Source organism: Ambystoma mexicanum, chromosome 4q (assembly GCF_040938575.1).
Source record: "Ambystoma mexicanum isolate Mex_15411 chromosome 4q, UKY_AmexF1_1, whole genome shotgun sequence".
Lineage (NCBI taxonomy): Eukaryota > Metazoa > Chordata > Amphibia > Caudata > Ambystomatidae > Ambystoma > Ambystoma mexicanum.
Window position 1 is genome coordinate 1,242,147,199 of NC_090928.1, and position 18,042 is coordinate 1,242,165,240.

The 18,042-nt window shown below is 49.7% G+C and overlaps 1 protein-coding gene across 2 annotated transcripts in view; it reads right to left on the minus strand.

The window, feature by feature from the left end:
- YIPF3 (Yip1 domain family member 3) overlaps nucleotides 1-18,042 on the minus strand; it is a 331,619-nt gene that overhangs the window by 17,561 nt on the left and 296,016 nt on the right. For both annotated transcript variants that reach the window (XM_069608816.1, XM_069608815.1), the window contains one exon: nucleotides 16,401-16,514. In XM_069608816.1, the coding sequence (XP_069464917.1) occupies nucleotides 16,401-16,514 (114 nt within the window). The remainder of the gene's footprint in view (nucleotides 1-16,400; nucleotides 16,515-18,042) is intronic.

Below are 18,042 nucleotides of genomic sequence, written 5' to 3' on the forward strand. Positions count from 1 at the left end.
ACTTCATGCTGTGGTCACAGCATGTTCTTAATGTGACAGATAATTTGACTGAGTGCAAAAGGCAAAAAGAGGGGCAAACAGGAGCACTGTCTAGCGGTAACAGAATGCAGTTTGTGTCTCGAGGCTATTTCTGTCCTTTGCAGGTCACAGGCAGGAATTCTTCTACATTGCTCGAGGGGAGGCAGTAGCATACATGCCTCGTGTCATTTGAGAGAGGCAGTTCTGTAGCCCAGTTTTTGTGGCAGTATGGGACATGAAGTAGTGGTTTTGTAATGGAAGGAACAAGTTACTTACCTGTAACTGTTGTTCTCCAGCATGGGTCTGGCATGGATTCACATGCTCATGAATATTCCCCGTCGTCAGGCTGGGAATCCTCGGTAAAGAAAAAACCAGTATCAGTTTCGTTTCTGATCTGTCTTTCGTAGTAATAACCAATCACTGGTCTCTGCGTCATACTGACCACAGCCAATGACTGCCCTCTACCTAAGCCCCGCCTCTGGCAGCCATCTTCAGATTTGGAAGCACGTGAAGTGGCAGTATGACCAAGTGAAGAGCCGCAGAGGGGTAGGCGGGAGGGTTCGCATGTGAATCCATGCCAGACCCATGCTGGAGAACAACAGTTACAGGTAAGTAACTTGTTCCTTCTCCAGCATGGGGTCTGGCATGGATTCACATGCTCATGAATAAAGAATACATAGCAGTACACACATGCACAACCACGGGAGGTGGCAAAGGCTCAACATTAAGCATTACATCAAACTCAACATTAAGCATCTTACCTCCTCACCAGGCTCACCTCAGGCGAACAGGTTGCGCAGCACTGCTTGGCCGACCCTGGACTCCTCCCTGGAATCCCGATCGACGCAGTAGAATTTCGTGAAGGTGTGCGTCGACCTCCACGTAGCAGCCCTGCATATGTCCAACAGGGGCACACCAGAAAGGAACGCCGTGGTAGCTGCGATCGCTCTGGCGGAATGGGCTCTCGGATGGCCAGGCAGCGGTCGGTTTGCCAACCGATGACAGTACATGATACAGCCGGAGAGCCATCTGGAAATGGAAGCCTTCGAGAGTGCCTTCCCCTGATTGACAGGTCCAAAATTCACAAAGAGTTGTGACGTCTTCCGAAAACACTTTGTGCGGTCCACGTAGAACTTTAGCGCTCTAGCCACATCCAGCGAGTGCAAAGTCCTCTCAGCCGGCGACGAAGGCGACGGGAAGAACACAGGCAACACCAAGGGTTCGTTGAGGTGGAAGTCCGACGGCACCTTGGGCATGAAGGAGGGGTGCGTCCTGAGCACTACCCTCGTGTCGTGAAAAGTCAAGTACGGGGCCTTGCAGGAAAGGGCCTGGATCTCTCCCACTCGTCGTGCGGAGGTGATGGCCACAAGAAACGCTGTTTTCCACGACAGAAACTTCAACGGGGCCGAGTGCAGAGGTTCGAACGGAGGTCCCATGAGCTTGGTCAGCACCACGTTGAGCTCCCACGCCGGGGCCGGAGCCTTCACCGGCGGGAACGATCTGAACAGTCCCTTCATGAACTCTTTCACCAGACGATGAGACCACAAGGACGTCCGCCCCGTGGTTCTGGTGTATCGGGAGATCGCAGCAAGATGAATCTTGATGGACGCGTGTGCCAGTCCAGCTTTGGCCAGCGTCAGCAGGTACGGCAGTACTTGGGGAGCCGTAATCCGTAGAGGGTTAATCTTCTGTGCGTGGCACCAGACAGAGAACCTCTTCCATTTGTGTCCGTAGCATTTCAGAGTCGAGGACGCCCTGGCCTTTGCAAGAACCTCTCTGCAGTCGGCCGGTATGTCGTATCCTCCAAACTCTAGCGCTGCAGGAGCCAGGCCTGCAAGTTCAGCGATTTCGGGTCGTGGTTGAGTATGGCGCCTCCTTCCCTGGAGAGTAGATCCGCGTCCACCGGCAGCTTGATTGACGGGGACACTGACAAGTCCAGAAGGTCCGGGAACCATATCTGCCTCGGCCACGCAGGTGCGACGAGGATCATCCTGCACCGTGACCTCTTGAGCTGGTTGATGAGCCGGATCAGCAGTGGCAATGGAGGGAACGCGTAAAGGAACAGGCCCTCCCAGGGGAACGAGAAAGCATCGCCCATGCTAGCTCGCCTGGGGAAACCTGCTGGCGAACCTCTGGCACTTGGAGTTCGTCGCCGTCGCGAACAGGTCGATCTGGGGTGTGCCCCACCGTCGGAAGAGGCGATCCACTAGATCCTGCCGTAGTTCCCACTCGTGGCACGAGCGCAGCTCCCTGCTGAGTGAGTCGGCGATGGCGTTTTTTATCCCTGCCAGATGAAACGGCACCAGAAATATCCTTTGGGCGACGGCCCAATGCCACAGGTCCTGCGCCTCCTTGGACAGTGCTGGGGACCTGGTTCCGCCCTGTTTCCTGATGTAAAACATGGTGGTGGTGTTGTCGGTGAAGATCCTCACCACCTTGCCCTTGAGGGACGGAAGGAAGGACCTGAGGGCCCAAAACACTGCCCGGAGCTCCAGGACGTTGATATGTAGTGATTTCTCCGTCGGGAGCCAAAGGCCTCTTGCGTGCAGATTTTCGGTGTGCGCTCCCCACCCTTCCAGGGAGGCATCCGTGGTCACTGTCTCCTGGTGGGCTGGGGTCTGGAAGTCCATGCCCGCCGTCAGATGCGCGCGGGTGCCCCACCACCGGATCGCTCGTCGGAAACTCTCGTCAAGTGTGATCCTTTCCTCGAAGCTGCCCGTCGTTTGGATCCAGCGCGCGTCCAGGAACTCCTGCAACGGGCGCATCCGGAGCCTGCACAGGGGAATGAGGTAGATGCAGGAAGACATCATTCCGAGGAGGGACTTGATGGACCTCACCTTGGCCGCGTCGGCCACCAACATCCGTTGTACCTTGCCCAGGATGGCCCTGGTCCTCTCCTCCGACGGGGAGGCCAGAAGGGACACTGGGTCGAGCCTCGCTCCCAGAAACAGTGCGTCTTGCGCGGGTACCAGGTGGGATTTGGCGTAGTTCACGGAGAATCCCAGGTCCGTGAGAAGCTGGACGGTCCTTGCCGTGTGGTCCACGGCGAGCTCCCTCGTCTTGGCTCGGATGAGCCAGTCGTCCAGGGGGGGGATAGACGTGGATCCCCTCTCGGCGCAGCTGCGCCGCCACCGGTGCAAGGCACTTGGTGAAAACCCGGGGTGCCGACCGTAGTCCGAAGGGGAGGGCTTTGAACTGGTAGTGACGCCCTTGGACCACAAACCTGAGAAATTTTCGGTGCCCCCTTAGGATGGGAATATGGAAGTAGGCATCCTCCAAATCCAATGACGACAGGAAGTCTCCTTCCTCCAGCTGACCCAGGACGTGCTGGAGGGTGACCATCCGGAACTTCTGAGCCTTGATGAACTTGTTCAGACGTCGCAGGTCTAGGATGGGGCGCCATCCTCCCGTCTTCTTCTTCACGAGGAAGTATCTTGAGTAAACTCCGGAGCCCCGAAGCCTCTTTGGGACGAGTTCGATGGCGCCCTTCCTGAGCACGCCTTTACCTCCAGGAGAAGCTGCGGGACGTGAAGCTCTTTCCTGGCCACGGGGGGGACGCGCGGGCACCTTCTTTGAAACTCGAGCGCGTGGCCCCGGGCTAAGGCGTCCAACACCCAACGGTCGGTGGAGATGGACTCCCACACGCTGACGAAGCTCGCCAGCCGGCCTCCCACCGGGGTGCTTCGGTGGGGGCCCGACCCCACGGCCGGTTCAATCCTGTTTCGACGAGGCTTTGCCGCCTTGACCTCCTTGGCGACGACGGCGGGGTCCGCCCGACTTGCCTCATCCTCTATAGGCCTCCTGAGACGACGAGCGGGCCGCTTGACGATAGGTGGAGAAACCGCCGCCGGAACCTTTGGAGGCGCCCTTGCCTCTGCTGCTCCGAAAGGGCGGCCGTCGCTGTTGCAGAACCCCAAGGGCCCGGGCCGTCTCCGTGTCCGCTTTAATGGCCTGAAGGGAATCGTCCACTGTTTTCCCAAACAGGTTGTTCCCATCGAACGGCATGTCCAGGACTCTGGTCTGTACGTCTTGACGGAAGTCCGTAGCCTTGAGCCATCCACGCCGCCTAAGGCACAAGCCGTTGCCCAACTGGCGAAATCCCGTATCGGCGATGTCCGTTGCAATAGTGATGGCGTGGTCCGACGCCACCTCACCTTCCTGTAGGATCTCCAGGGCATCCGCCCTCTTGTCGTCCGGTAGGAAGTCCAGCAAGGGAGCCAGTTTGTACCATAGCTCCCTGTCGTATCGGGCCACGATAGCCAAGGCGTTGGCTGCCTTAATCGTCGTCGCTGCAGACGAGATGACCCTGCGTCCCATAGAGTCCAATTTCTTTCCCTCGCCCCCCCGCTTTCTTCCTGGCCGCCGCGGAGACGACGGAGTCCGGGGTAGGCTGCGCCCGGAGGCACAGGGGGGCCGCGTCCGGGACCCGGTACTTCTTTTCGTACCGGTCTCTTCTCGCTGGCGTCGTGGAAGGGTTCTTGAGGAGGGCGAGGCCCTCATCCCAAATGTCGTCCAGTAGAGGCACCGCGAGGACCGTCTTCCTCTTGGCCTCGCGCCGTTGATAAAGGAATCCTTCCTTTTTCTTCTCCTCAGGGCAGAGTTGGAAAAGATTGGAAGCCCTGGCGATCATGGAGTGGAACGATCCAATCTCGTCGGGCGGAGAAGCCCTGGTGGGAGGTGACGACGGAAGATCCTCGTCGTAGACCTCGTCGTCCGTACCCGTCGCGGCCGTGTCAGTCCCCGTATCATCCCCTCGAGTCGTGGACGGGGAGGAGGGCTGGACGGGGCGCGACGGCTGAAAAGGAGGTGGAGGGTGAATCCTTCTTTTCTTGGGAGGAGGAACGCCAGAAGGTCCCGGTTCTGGGTCCCCCGACGGGAGTGGTTCCTCCGCTGGCAACGGTAGACTTGTCCTTATCTCCGTGCATAAGGACTGTATAGCCAACAAAATGGCCGCCGAGTTGTCTTGCGGCGCTGGCAGAGGGGAATCCGACGGGCGATCAGGGGCCCCGTCGGCGCCCTCGACGATGTCGTCGTCACCCGCGTCGGGATCCCTCCCGACGGGGCGGTCTTCTTCCACGCCGAGGCCGTGGCTTAAGACCTCGATCAGCTCTTCCTCCGAGGTTGAAGCCGAGTCTACGACGACACCCTGCCCCCCCTTTTTCTTCTCCGCCGGAGATTTCACGGGGGTCCTATCGATGGGCATAAAAGAGGACTCCCTCCGAGGTGGCAGGGAGACTCTGAGCCCCGAGGTCGCCACCACTGGCGTAGCCTCCACAGTCTGAGCCAGGGCCGCCGCGACAGTCTCGATACAGGCCTTGGCCGGATGGATTAAGGCATTCACCACCTTAGGTGCGCTCACCGCCTTATCCTTGAGGGGGGGGGGGACACTGCCTCGCTCCCCCTCCGATGGGGCCTTCGAGCTCGACCGGGGACTCTCCAGGAGCTTCGCCGGGTGCTCGGCCTTCCTCTTACCCGACCCAGAGCGTTGGCTCGTGGTTGATGGTACCGGGGAGGGTGCGCCCTGCCTGGCGCCCGTAGAGCCCGACCGTTCGGCGCTCCCGGTGCCAGCGGACTCGCGGTGCTTGGCCTTGTGTTGGACCCCCGTCGCCGGGGCGTCCTCAAAGGTCTTAGAAGACCGCTCGGATTTCTTCCTCTTCTTCTCGCCGGACGGGCTCTTCCCTTCCAGCCAGTTGGCGAGACGTTGATGGCGGTCCTTCATGGTCCGCTCCGACATGGTGCCGCAAAACGCACAGTCCTTCTCTACGTGCGTCTTGTCTTCATGTAAGCAGTAAAGACAAAAGGAGTGTTCGTCCTCCTTAAAGACGTTCTGCAGCTGGCATCCAGGGCAGACCCTGAACAGCTTTCCGGGCGTCGAGCTTCCCTTCTCCTGGGCCATGTCCGGGACGGGCCTGAGAAAACTTCTGGAGTCCTCCAAAAGCGTAGCTCGACGAAATCTTCACCCTTGAGGGGCGCAGACGAATCCGACACGGGTCCCCATTGATCGGATGGAGAGTCGGTGGAGCTTGAGGCTCTTTTGACTGAAAAAAACCAAGTTTTTGAGAAAAAACGTGAAAAAATAGCACTAACGCTCGAGAGCAATAGCACGAGGATCCCAACACATGAACGTGCGGTAAAAATCTGAAGATGGCTGCCAGAGGCGGGGCTTAGGTAGAGGGCAGTCATTGGCTGTGGTCAGTATGACGCAGAGACCAGTGATTGGTTATTACTACGAAAGACAGATCAGAAACGAAACTGATACTGTTTTTTTCTTTACCGAGGATTCCCAGCCTGACGACGGGGAATATTCATGAGCATGTGAATCCATGCCAGACCCCATGCTGGAGAAAATGTAACACTACAAGCCCATAAATCCAAAGAAGAAACAACACTGGATAAGCATCATCAGAAAGATACAGAACTGTGTGTATGCAGCCCTTTTCTTTCACAAGCTGTGTGCCTCAGAGCTCTTTCCATATAGTTACTCAGAGGGTCTGGGTGCCTACCATTAAATTAATTTGACAGGATGAAAAGAACTCAAGGGGAAAGGGAACACGTGGGATAGGCAAAATGGCAGAATGGGAGGGAGGGTATCATGTTTTGCCAAAGTAAATTACAACATGGTAATTTCTTCAATGGGGATGGAGCATACATATGTAGGTTTACAGTAAAAGGTATATGGGTGGTAGTGTTCGGGAACAGAAAGTATGGGAGGGGGACCCCTACTACCTTAAACTAAAACAAACAAAAAATAGGGGAAGTCATTTTGCCAAAGTAAATTACTACATTGCAAAAGAACATAGAACCGGGAGGAAGATGGAGAATAAAAGTAATAGTGGGAAGACAGAAAAAGCAATGGCAAGTAGAGAAGGAAAGAGATAATGAGGGAGAGAAAAAAGGAGAGGGAGTAAAACATGAGAAACTGAAGGGCCAGGGAAGAAAATGAGGGAGAAAGAAAGAGCAAAGAACGGGAGGTAGAGAGACAAAAGTAATGGGTATAAGGACAAAGAAGACAGCAAGGATAAAACATTGGAGTGAGTTTGGAACTGAAAAATCATGGATCGAGAACATGAGTCAAAGACGCAAGAAGGAAGTTGAGAAAGGGAACCAGAGGCAGTGATAATGAGGCAGCGAAAGAAGATAATAGTCAGTGGAGTAAAGGAGAGAAGGATGGTAGAGTGTGCAACAGGGGCGCTGTGGGAAGACGAGAAGAGTAAAGGAGTGGGTGATAGAAGGAGAGAACTGGCTGGAGGAGGGGAGTGCAGCCTTGGCTCTCGGACTAGAACTCTGATCAGCCCGAGCCAGAACAGTCCATGGAAATCATAGCGCAAAATATCTGGAGAGCTGTAGGTTGCAGTTCCAAGCCTAGCGAGGGAAAGAAACAAAGGAGACAAAACGAGGAAGACAAAGAAGGGAAGGAGAGTGAATCGAGGTAAAGTGGAAAGAAAGGGGATGAGAAGCAGAACAAAGGGGCAACGAGTATCAACTAGAATGAATCCATAACAAAGTTGCAGGGAAGTCTGCGGCTCAGTGCAATGTGTCAATTCCCTCCTCTCTGACCAGGCTTTTGCGATCAGGTTGGGACTTTTGCAGTCGTCCACCTTCCTGCAATGAAACAGTGTGGGACATGAGCCTCCTGAACAAAGCCCTGCCCAGACCCTCCCGATACATTAACATACATTTCAACTCTCCCTCACCTGGACCTTGTCACTATTCAGGGACTCATCCTTCCAACCAATTAAATGCTTCCTATTGCCTTCACGTGGGTTGCCTCTAATAATATCTTACTTAAAAGCACTCCCATTAGATATTTAATAATAAAGCTTTACTTTAATGGATTTTCTTCAATTTGACAGCCTACAACTTCCCAAATGCAACTCATGAAGTTTAAAAGAGTGCAGGGCTGTGAAGCAGTATCTAGGATGAAATGAAATGATCTGGTAATCTGATCAACAGTGTGAGAGTTGTATAGAAGACTTGAGGCCTTTCTTAGAGATCTCTGCAGCATTGAAACAGAACACATTTTGCCAGTTCATGCTGGTTGAAAGCGGCGGCACAGGGAAACCTCTGAAGGGGAGAATCAGAATTCCTCTTAGGAGTTTCACAGAAGCTTCATTGAGAGGACCCTGTTTTTCCACATAATGGACAGCCCACGCATGGCAGTATTTTGTATTTGTATTTATTTTATTTATAACGCGCAAACCCGCAGGCCCGGAGGCATCAGGGCGCAATTTAAGAGGTTACAGAAATGCATACATACAGGCAATTGTAATGCATGAAATTGCAAAAGGAGTGACAATGCATGATCTGTACAGTGAACAGCACCAGAGGTATGTGACAACAAAAGCCAAAGTAGTGTTGGGACTCTGAGAAGTCCAAGCCTTGCCTGAATGCAACCGTGTGACACAGACGGCATCTCCCAAGAACTGGAAGCATAGCTGCACCCCATTACAGCTTCAGCAGTTCATCTCCACATGAGCAGCACCTTCTCCAGTCAGTTTACAGTTGTCCTATTTGCCTGCAGAACCTCATCATCCACACCATAACTCTTGCTGCCCAAACATCTGGTTGATACTGGTCATTACCAGTGCCAGATGCACATCTTTTCACTTCATTCTTTTTTATAGATTGAGCTCCTGTTCAGTGGATCTGGATACCTCAGGACACTATTTAATATCTGGAGCATCCCAAGGATTTCTAATATTTGTGGTGATCCCAATTGTTGACAACCCCAGAACATTAAACGACTTCCTGATTTAAGTTTACTTCCAGGTATCTGCAAACCCGAAACAGACTTTCAGAGCATCATTGTGTGGATAATCCCTTATTGAATTACTGTGTGTTATGTTGTATCTTAACCACTGCCAATGCATTTCTAAGAGTGGACCTCAATGGCTTAACCCAGTCTACCACTAGGGGAGCCAGGGAACTGGCGGCAAATTCTGTTGCATAGCTGTGGAGCAGTATCCCTAGCGCCTTGTCCGGGAAGCTTACTTCATGCAAGGGTTTCCACGCCATTGTGCAGTCAGGCCCTACTTCTGGACTATGCAGACCATTTGCTGCCTCGGCTTTCCATCGCTTCACTGCATCCGCTTCCTTAATGCTGCACGCTTTTTGTAACGCTCAGCCTGTTGGCTTCCCATTGGTACATGGATTGGCTCTTCTTCATTCAGTTTGTGATAGGTTCTGGGGCTTACAATCATTCCCTTTCTACCAGCGTACCTTGTGTTTCGCTTCTAAGTTGAAGAGGGAAACAACATTACAGAAAGGTTGAGTCAGCCTTTCAAAGCTCATTACAGTAGCAAGTTGGAGTGTTGCAGGGCGAATGTGCTCCAAAATCTCTAGATAACTGCAGATGACGCAAATTCATCACACTCCACTCGATTATCTGTCTGGATACAAAGGTCCCACTAGGCTTTCTTATAAAGCATACGAGGGACACCCGTGATTTGCTGGTGCTGCTAGATAAACCTCAAAGCACAACACTGACAAACAGCTTGCCATTGGTTGAGAAAGACACTTAATTGGGCTCAGTGCTGGGCAAGGCCTCCATGATGGGATTTAAATAGTGGTGAAGCCATTAAATTGGAAGAGTTTTGGCACAGGTCCACAATGGCACCCTGGAAGGATCGAGTTTAAATTGAATCTAAATGTGGGAGGGGGGTACATTTGTGGCTGTCTAGATCCTTTAGAACTTTTAGATAGAGCTGGTATTTGGGACATCAGTGATAATGGGCTATTAGGCAGAACTAGATTTGCTTCCAGGGCAGGATTATAAACCCATTTCTGATTGCAGCAAAATGTTTGTGTGGCAGCACTTTGGAGAGTACTTCCATACAGCTTTATTAGACTTTCCTGACGTTTTGAGCCGGTATCGCAGGGTTTGTGGATATAAGGGTGCACGGGAGGTGGTATGAGTGGATTTATTATTTTCAGCAATATTATTCCTGTTTCTTAACAGATAGAAACATAGGTTGGCTGAAATAGAATTCAGTCCATTTGAAAGTGATGCAAAATATATACTCTGCTTGCCTTTGAAGTAAAAGCAAAAAGAGCGAAATATCAGAAGGGTACATGGGTTGATGAGGGTTTGTCCTCTAATCATCCATGTAGAGTAGGGGGTATTTTGGGTCTAGTTTTCCCTTGACTAATTCCACAGCCGCAGTGCCCAACCAAGTTAGCAGTATTTGCAAGTCAGCAGCACCTCGCCACTCCAGGAAAAACTGTTTTCCAAGAGATCATCAGGCGTATAAACTGCCTTTAAATCTTGTCCCCCGGAATGGAGTTTGGCATCTTGTAACTTTGCAGTATGGGGGCCAGTTTTCCAAAATTCAGGCTGCTCGTGGCGCACACAAAAGACGCTCTACAAGGTGAGTGGTGGCTGCTCTTAGTGCCTACCTGGAGAAGCAAAGCCCTGAAGACTCAGTGCGTAAAGTATACCAGATTCAGACGGCTACACATGCACCGCTTCAGGACACTGGCGAATAGCATCTGCACCAATTTAAATAAAGGAACTGGAACTTTTGAAGTAGCTGCCGATAGTTAAGAGTTAATGTTAGTAGGCCAAGTTAGATTAGTGGAGTTAGCTAGGGTCGAGAAGCCTCTGGCTTTTTAGGAACCACAATGAAGCACATTTCCACACTCAGAGACCTTTTGTTTAGTTTTCCTTCTCTCTCACAAAGTGTCCAAGTTGTGGGGGAAAACTAGGTTATGAAAAATGTAAATAGACTCATTTTGCTGCTTTATAATAATGCTCAGCCATTGCTAACGGCCATGTTCAGCAAGTGCCTTATTGCTATTTCTGCAAGTGCCATTTTCTAGTACGCATGTCCTAACTTGGAAGGCTTTTATAGTCTAGTACCTAGAGGATCCCACTTCTGGCCATATTTCCCTTTTGGCCAATAGAAGCGTGTTTAGACTGCAGCTTTCACAGACAAAGCGGCTTTAGCAGACAGAAGTTGTCATATGATAAGCGGGCTCACGTGCATTGAGCCGTGGGTGAATCGTAGAAGCAGCTTGTTATGTTATGATGCAAGATCATGGAACTACCTTCCTATTCCTTTGCGTGACATCTCTGATCACCTTGCTTTTTGTCGCGGCTTAAAAACCTTGTTTTTCTAGCTGCGTTACGGCATTACGCCTTGCCTCCTCAGTGCCAAGATGCCCTCTGGTGTACGTGCACTTACAGAAATGCGCATAACATAACGTAGAAGCAGCTTGCTCAGCAAGACGCAAATGTATCAGTGTTCGCCTTCCATTCTGATGGTGCTTTCCTGAGCACAAGAACACAGCCTCTGCTCTGCCCAAGACTTGTATGCCGAGACACTGTTCTTTCACATGAAACATTGTTGCTTAATGATACCGTGCCATGTCTGAGACCACCCTCTCCGTTGGAATGCATGTGTGCTCTCTCATATAAAATTCAATGCGTGGAGAAAGGTGTTACTTCGTCGAGTCTCGTTGTCAGTGTGTTGTTTTGTCCTGTGTATGTTGGCTCTGCTGACACCCATTAAAAGTCGCTCACCAATCCACTGGAAGAGTCTGGTTACTTTTCCACTACTAAGTGCGAAAGCTAGCAATGGAACAGGAATTTGGAGGAGGGAGCGAGTCTGTGAGTAGAAGATTAAAAGTCAGGTTTCACCTTTGCAGGGTCTAGAAATCTGAGGCGAAAGTCCTTTGGAGATGGAAAGTGTATCCTCTCCTCATTTGCCCCTGGACTCCGTGCACTCAGTAGATCATTAAGGCAGTAGAAACCATGGGGGTTTGAAGGGACCTGTGATGCCTGCAGCTACGGTGGAGGTTCGAGTCAAGGGTCCTGACAGTATAATAGATGTACCCTGTTTATGCCAGTTCTAAACATTAGGCAATAATGACTGAACAAAATGTAGAGCAAACTATCGGTTACATCTGCGCCACTCACAGACAGCTGCCTGGGCAATCAGATGCCTTTGAAGGGTAGCTCTGGTATTTGCACTATTATAGCTTTCCTTGCTTTGTGCCAGTGTTGCTGTATCTTAGGGACATGCTAGACATTAGAAACGTTACGGACCGCAACATGTACTCCAGTTTTCTGCAGTGAATGGAATGGATGCCGCTGGTCTCTTACCGCTCCCCTTCTATGTTTTGGCTCATTGGTACCGCAGTCACCATTTGTCTACTATTGATATGTAAATTGTACTTTCCAAACATAATGTTCTGTAGGTGTTCTTCCACAGGCAAAGAAGTGCATTGCAAGAGAATAGATACAGAAAGTAAATTGTGCCAGATGCATGTCCCCCAACGTAAGGGGAGAGGGCAGTGCATCCCGTCCGTTCACATGATGAATGTGCATTATGGTTGTGAAGACATTCGTTCCTTTCCACCCCAACTTTACAAAACCTAACCAACGATGGGAGTAGCTGTCAAACCCTAGTAAATGGAGCAGGTACCTGGTTTTCTGATGGCAGAACCTGACAGTGTGAGCACCCTGGCTTCTGATAGCAACAGGGCGCTATAGGCTAACAATACAGGTCATATGAAGTGAGCACCAAGTTGCACCTGGGCAATAATGCCAATAGCTTGTAAGCACCTAGCAAATGCTGATAACAATGACTATGCAAAAGCCAAAGCTATTGGCTTCGTCAATGCTGGATGTTTATGCTCAGATTTGCGCCAGTCAATGATCTAGCCATCTTGCAATATATAGAGATGCTTCCAGGCACCTTAGTGATCATCTGACCAGAAGTGCAACAGGATTGAAACCAAGTGGCCAAACGAGGACATTGCAGCAATGAACAAGCATTTATTGCAAAGTGCCCCATCTTTTCAAATTCACAAAACAATACAAGTACACGGGGAAAGAAAGGTTTTATGCTAAAGTGGCCGTGCCCAAATGTGCCATTCTTAGACCAATTGTCTTTTGTGACAATGCTTGTGACTGGGGTATTCATCATTATTTTTTGTAACAAATATTGGCACGATCAGTAATTTTTTATTGCCATATACTCGTGTTACTAGATACACAATTCACTAGGCAGCGCCTGCTCGGGCCATGCATAGATCAAGTGATCAATTAGTGTCACAAATCGAGGAAATAATAACTTTGATAATGAACAGAAAGAGTGTCAACCCAAAACATGGGCGCATGTGTCAGCTACTATTTCTGTAAGAGTATTTCATGTGTTTAGTAAATGCTGTACACATACAGCTACAATATTCGGACAATAAGATTTTTGCAAAACTATTGGCCGATATGCTCCTCCCTCATATGAGCACTTTGGTCCTCCCTGACCAAGCTGGGTTTATCCTGGGCGAGTCTACACAAAATAACCTGAGGCGGCTGTTTTCCCTGATGCATAACATCAGTGACCATATCCCCAAAGTAGTTGCGGCCCTTGATGGCGAAAAAGCCTTCGATTCTTTTGAATGGCCTTTTCTATTTGAAATCCTCGGCAGATCCGGCCGCGGGCTTAAGTACATCCAATGGATTCAACTGATCTATACGGCCCCTCGAGCCGCAACTGTGACGAATCAGGAGACTTTGGAGAGCATATTCCCAACCAGAGGTACGAGGCAGGGTTGCCCGCTCTCTCCCATCCTTTTTGCATTGACGGTTGAGCCCCTTGCATGTGCCATTATGGAGTTTCACTCACATAGGGGGGTGCAGATATCTTCACATATTTCAATCGTCTCCCTCTATGTTGACGACATACCTGCATACGTTAAAAACTCAAAACAATCTACAACCCTTTGTGCAGGAGATATCAACATTTGGTAGACTTTCGGGGCTACAAATTAACTGGTCAAAATCAGGAGGTTCTACCCTTAACATCGACAGTACACCCGACAGACGTCGGCACAGATTTCTGATGGTGCTCCAGGGGTATGAAATACCTAGGCATAATGGTATCCACTTCCCCATCTGGACACTTTGAAGAAAACTCTCTCGCAGCCCTCAAACATCTGGAACGCAGGGTTGGTATTTGGATCTGCCCTTCTCTATCCCATGCCGCTCATCTGGCACTGGCCAAGATGCTCTACATCTATAATAACGTCCCACTGATCCCACCTGCGTCGTAATGGAAACGCACCCGTCACTACTATCTAGATTGGTTTGGGAAGTGAGACAGCCACAGGTGGCACTCAATACACTGACAACCATATGCCACCAGGGTTCTGGACTAACCTATGCGCTTACTATTTCGCTTCTCAGATCTAGTACGCCATGTGGTGGTGGCAACCCCTCGGCAGATCTGCTGCATATTAAACTTGAGAAAGCTACCGCCCAACCTGACGATCTGAAGGGCATGCTATGGGGTACACCTAGACACACACCGATGGGGGAGATACAGCCTATAGATGTAACTCGCTGGGCATGGGGTCAGGCCACCTCCAGTGATATCACGAATAGTAGTTTTCATACTGACTTTTCCCCATATATGCGGTTCATGGCCTTCCCCTAACTCAAGAGTAGATCTTCAGAACACATTTCCAGAAACTGGGAGTCCACTCCCTGGGCGATATACTGACTGATGGCGAGTTCACACAGTAGGATGCACTTAAAGACAGCGGCCCCATGACTGTTATCATGATGTTGTATTACAGGTTACGCGCAACCCTTTGAGATAAGTGGGTCGGGTACTCTCGAGCACCACTCTCCTCTCCTCTGGCCCAATTTGTGATTAACCCCTCCCCCCCTAAACTCAATGGTGCAGCCTCAACGTTATATAAACTCCCCCATCTGAAACCCCGTGGCAGATCTGTGTAATGACTAGGAAGATCTCCCTAAAAGTTAGATTCCGCTTGATCCAATTAAAATTCATACAACAGACCTATTATTTCCCTGCTCGACTCCACAAATATTACCCTGAGAGCACGGCTGCCTGTCCACAATGTAATTTTGACAAAGCAGACTATACGCACATGGTTCGGGACTGCTGTCACATGCAATCCTTTTGGGAGGGAGTTTACAGAGCTATGAGCACAATGGTCCCAGACTGCCCACGCGACTGCCCGATGGCTTGATTATTGGCATACTTTGACATCCCAATAAGATGGAGAGGAAGCTCCTGGCTATGGCATTGGTAGTTACTAGGGCACCGATAGCTAAAACATGGAAAACATCAAGACCACCTGTGGTATATGAATTGATCCATATGTTGAAAACCTGTGAAAATTGTGAATCGTCATATCGGGGCCTTGCTCGCCCCAGGCGCTATACCTGCGGAATACTAGACCCCGTTCGAACATGTCTCCTAGCTGAATTTGACACCCCCTCACCTGAACCTCGACAGAGTATAACGGCATAATAGGACAATCGCAATGTGAGGTGGAGGTACTAGTTCCGCACAAGACAAAATCAACCCAACTGAATGACACATCCCAATGACCTCTAGGGAGCAAGGTGCCATATTGGCACACCATTGGGTATATTAGCTTCTCCCCTACTATGTTTCGTTTGAATCTGAGTAACATGCACAAATGTATAAGCACCAACTGTTGGTGGGCTCAGGGAGGGTTAGGGAGGTGGGATAGAGGGCAACATGAAGTTGTTAATGTTACTTAATGTTATGAAAACATGAATAAAAAGTGATTTGAATAAAAGAATGTTGCAGACTCTCCCTCAGCCACTAACTACAGAAGATTATCCTTCACATCAGTGTGTGCCATCTTGGTGCCTTTGAAAGGTCTAAACCCATACTGCCGATCCTCCAGATCACGGTATTCTGCAAAGGGGGATTATGTCTGGATTGAGGCTCCCTTGTGCAAGATACGGTTAGATTCCTGCTACTGCTTTGCCTGTGCTAAGATTACTAAAAGGCACCTTCTTAATACATTTATTGTCAATTGTGCCTAGCACAGCAGAACAATGCATGCAGCAGTAAAGGGGTTAAGAGAATTGGGGCAATGGTAATCGGCCTATATCTACAGCTGATGAAGTCTAGCGATGTGATGCTTTTTTCTAGCAATGTAACAAATGCTAGCTTGAAATACTGAGGGAGAGGTTTAGAATGTCCATAACAGGCGATAAGGTGGCTGCGCATTGCTGGATTAAAAAGGATAGACCAGGATCATTAGGACAGGTCTTGATCGAGGGTTTTGACGAAATTCATAGTTTTCTTAGTGGATACCAGACTGAATAAAAAGAGGATTGTGTCAAAGGGGCAGGATTACCAATGGGTACACAAGGGTGCCCTAGAGCTTGGTATTTATTGGAATGATGATTGGGGAGATGTCTTGGCGTTTCTCTGCCCTGAGCAGCATAGATGTACCTCTAAAATACCTCTGAGATTGTTTGCCACTTTCCACCAAACACCCCGTTCTGCCCTTTTCCCTCAAGCCCATTCCCTCCTTCTAGATCACACATCTGGCAAAAGTCAACCCACAGTATAAGATATCGGTCTTACCATGCGCAGCGTGGATAGTCCTCCGATGATTAGCCAGAAGAGGTAGAAGAGGGAGTGGAAGTGGATGTTGTAGGTGATGAAGAGAACGATGCAGTGTCCAAAGAGTCCATAGCCCTGGAAAGGAGATAATGAGCAGGAGAGAATGTTACACGATTGTCGGACAGACAGTATAAGTACTTGCAAGCCAGGCTGGCACAAGTGTTTATGAGGTCTAGGAGAAGTGATATATTGCCACCCCTTCCTGACACTGACCATGGGGGTCCTTTCTCTGCCCGTCAGTCACTAAGGTATACCATAGTGACAGTCACCTTCCCAGAAGGAAAGATGCGATTTATGTTCAGAATCGCTTTACCTTAAACTTTTCACTTTGCTTCCAGAAACCTTCTCTCCTTTAATAATCCTCCAAATTAAAACGCTCTTTAGATCTAAACTTGTGATAACATTACAGAGATCACCTGCCCTCAATGCCCCCCCATTTGGAGTTTTGAAGACTTGAATTGTGCTCATTAACATTAGAAATGCGCATAATAAATCCCAACAACAAGCCTGTCCGATTTGCGACAAGCCCTAAAGACCCATTCCCTGACAAAGCCAGCCAATTTCCTATAAGCAGAAAGTGAACACCAATAAAGCCAACATCTCATACCGCCTCTTCAATGCACCCAACATTACGTTTGCACCAATGGAAAAACCAGCAATGTTTCTTGTACAAAGTGTCTCCCTTAAGGCAAATTCTTATGAAAACAAATAAAAAAGGTAACATCCTTGGTTCTCAGTTGAATTATGTGAATTATAGAAAAAACTAAACATTGAAAAAGACCAGCTCCAAGGGCAGGGAGGAAACCCCCAGCGCAGATTCAGAATAAGCACAGCAGTACAACCAATCAACTGGGCTCTAAGTGGCCAGAAGGTAGAGGATGCAGGGACTAAACACTGGGGAGGAGGACAAAAAGCTTGTACACAGTTAGGGGCTTAGGCACTGACACAACCTCAAAGTCAGAAAACTCCTCCAGCCCATCAGGTAACATATTACACAATAAGGTTACTGGACTTCCCCACATGGAAGTTATAGGAGGGGGCCTTGAGGACAGAGCAGGTGTGGTCCGTCTGTAAGCACAGACTGCTTGCAGGGAAAACTGCCCCCAAATCTAAAGACTGCAGGTGTCAGCTACAAGGTTCTTGAAGACAGTTAAATCCTTGATGCAGCAGAGTCAAATGGGAATCTGGCACCAACAGAAAAGAGGCTAGATCCATCCCCAGAAGTACCTTCGGATCTATCTATTCTGAAAGCGACAGAACCCTCCACTGACCGGCTGTATATAGAATAGAGAATTGCTTGGAGCAGCCTGAAAACAGGGTAGATGGGTGAAACAATGTAGGGCCCTCAGGAACAAAATGACCATCCTGTCAGTGACCTGAACAGAGCACCCAAAGACTTCGGACATTTTAAGGCTGCAAAAACATTCTTCTTCACCTGAATACCATCAATCAGCCATGTAATCACAGACAGGATGGCTGAATCTGATCTGCCAGAGTCGGTGAACGTGCCGTTAGCAAGGATGCCAGGGGCTGTCGATGCTGCAGCTGTGGCAACATGTGCAGGAGCCAACGAGGAAGAAACTGTTGATAGTACTCCATTCCA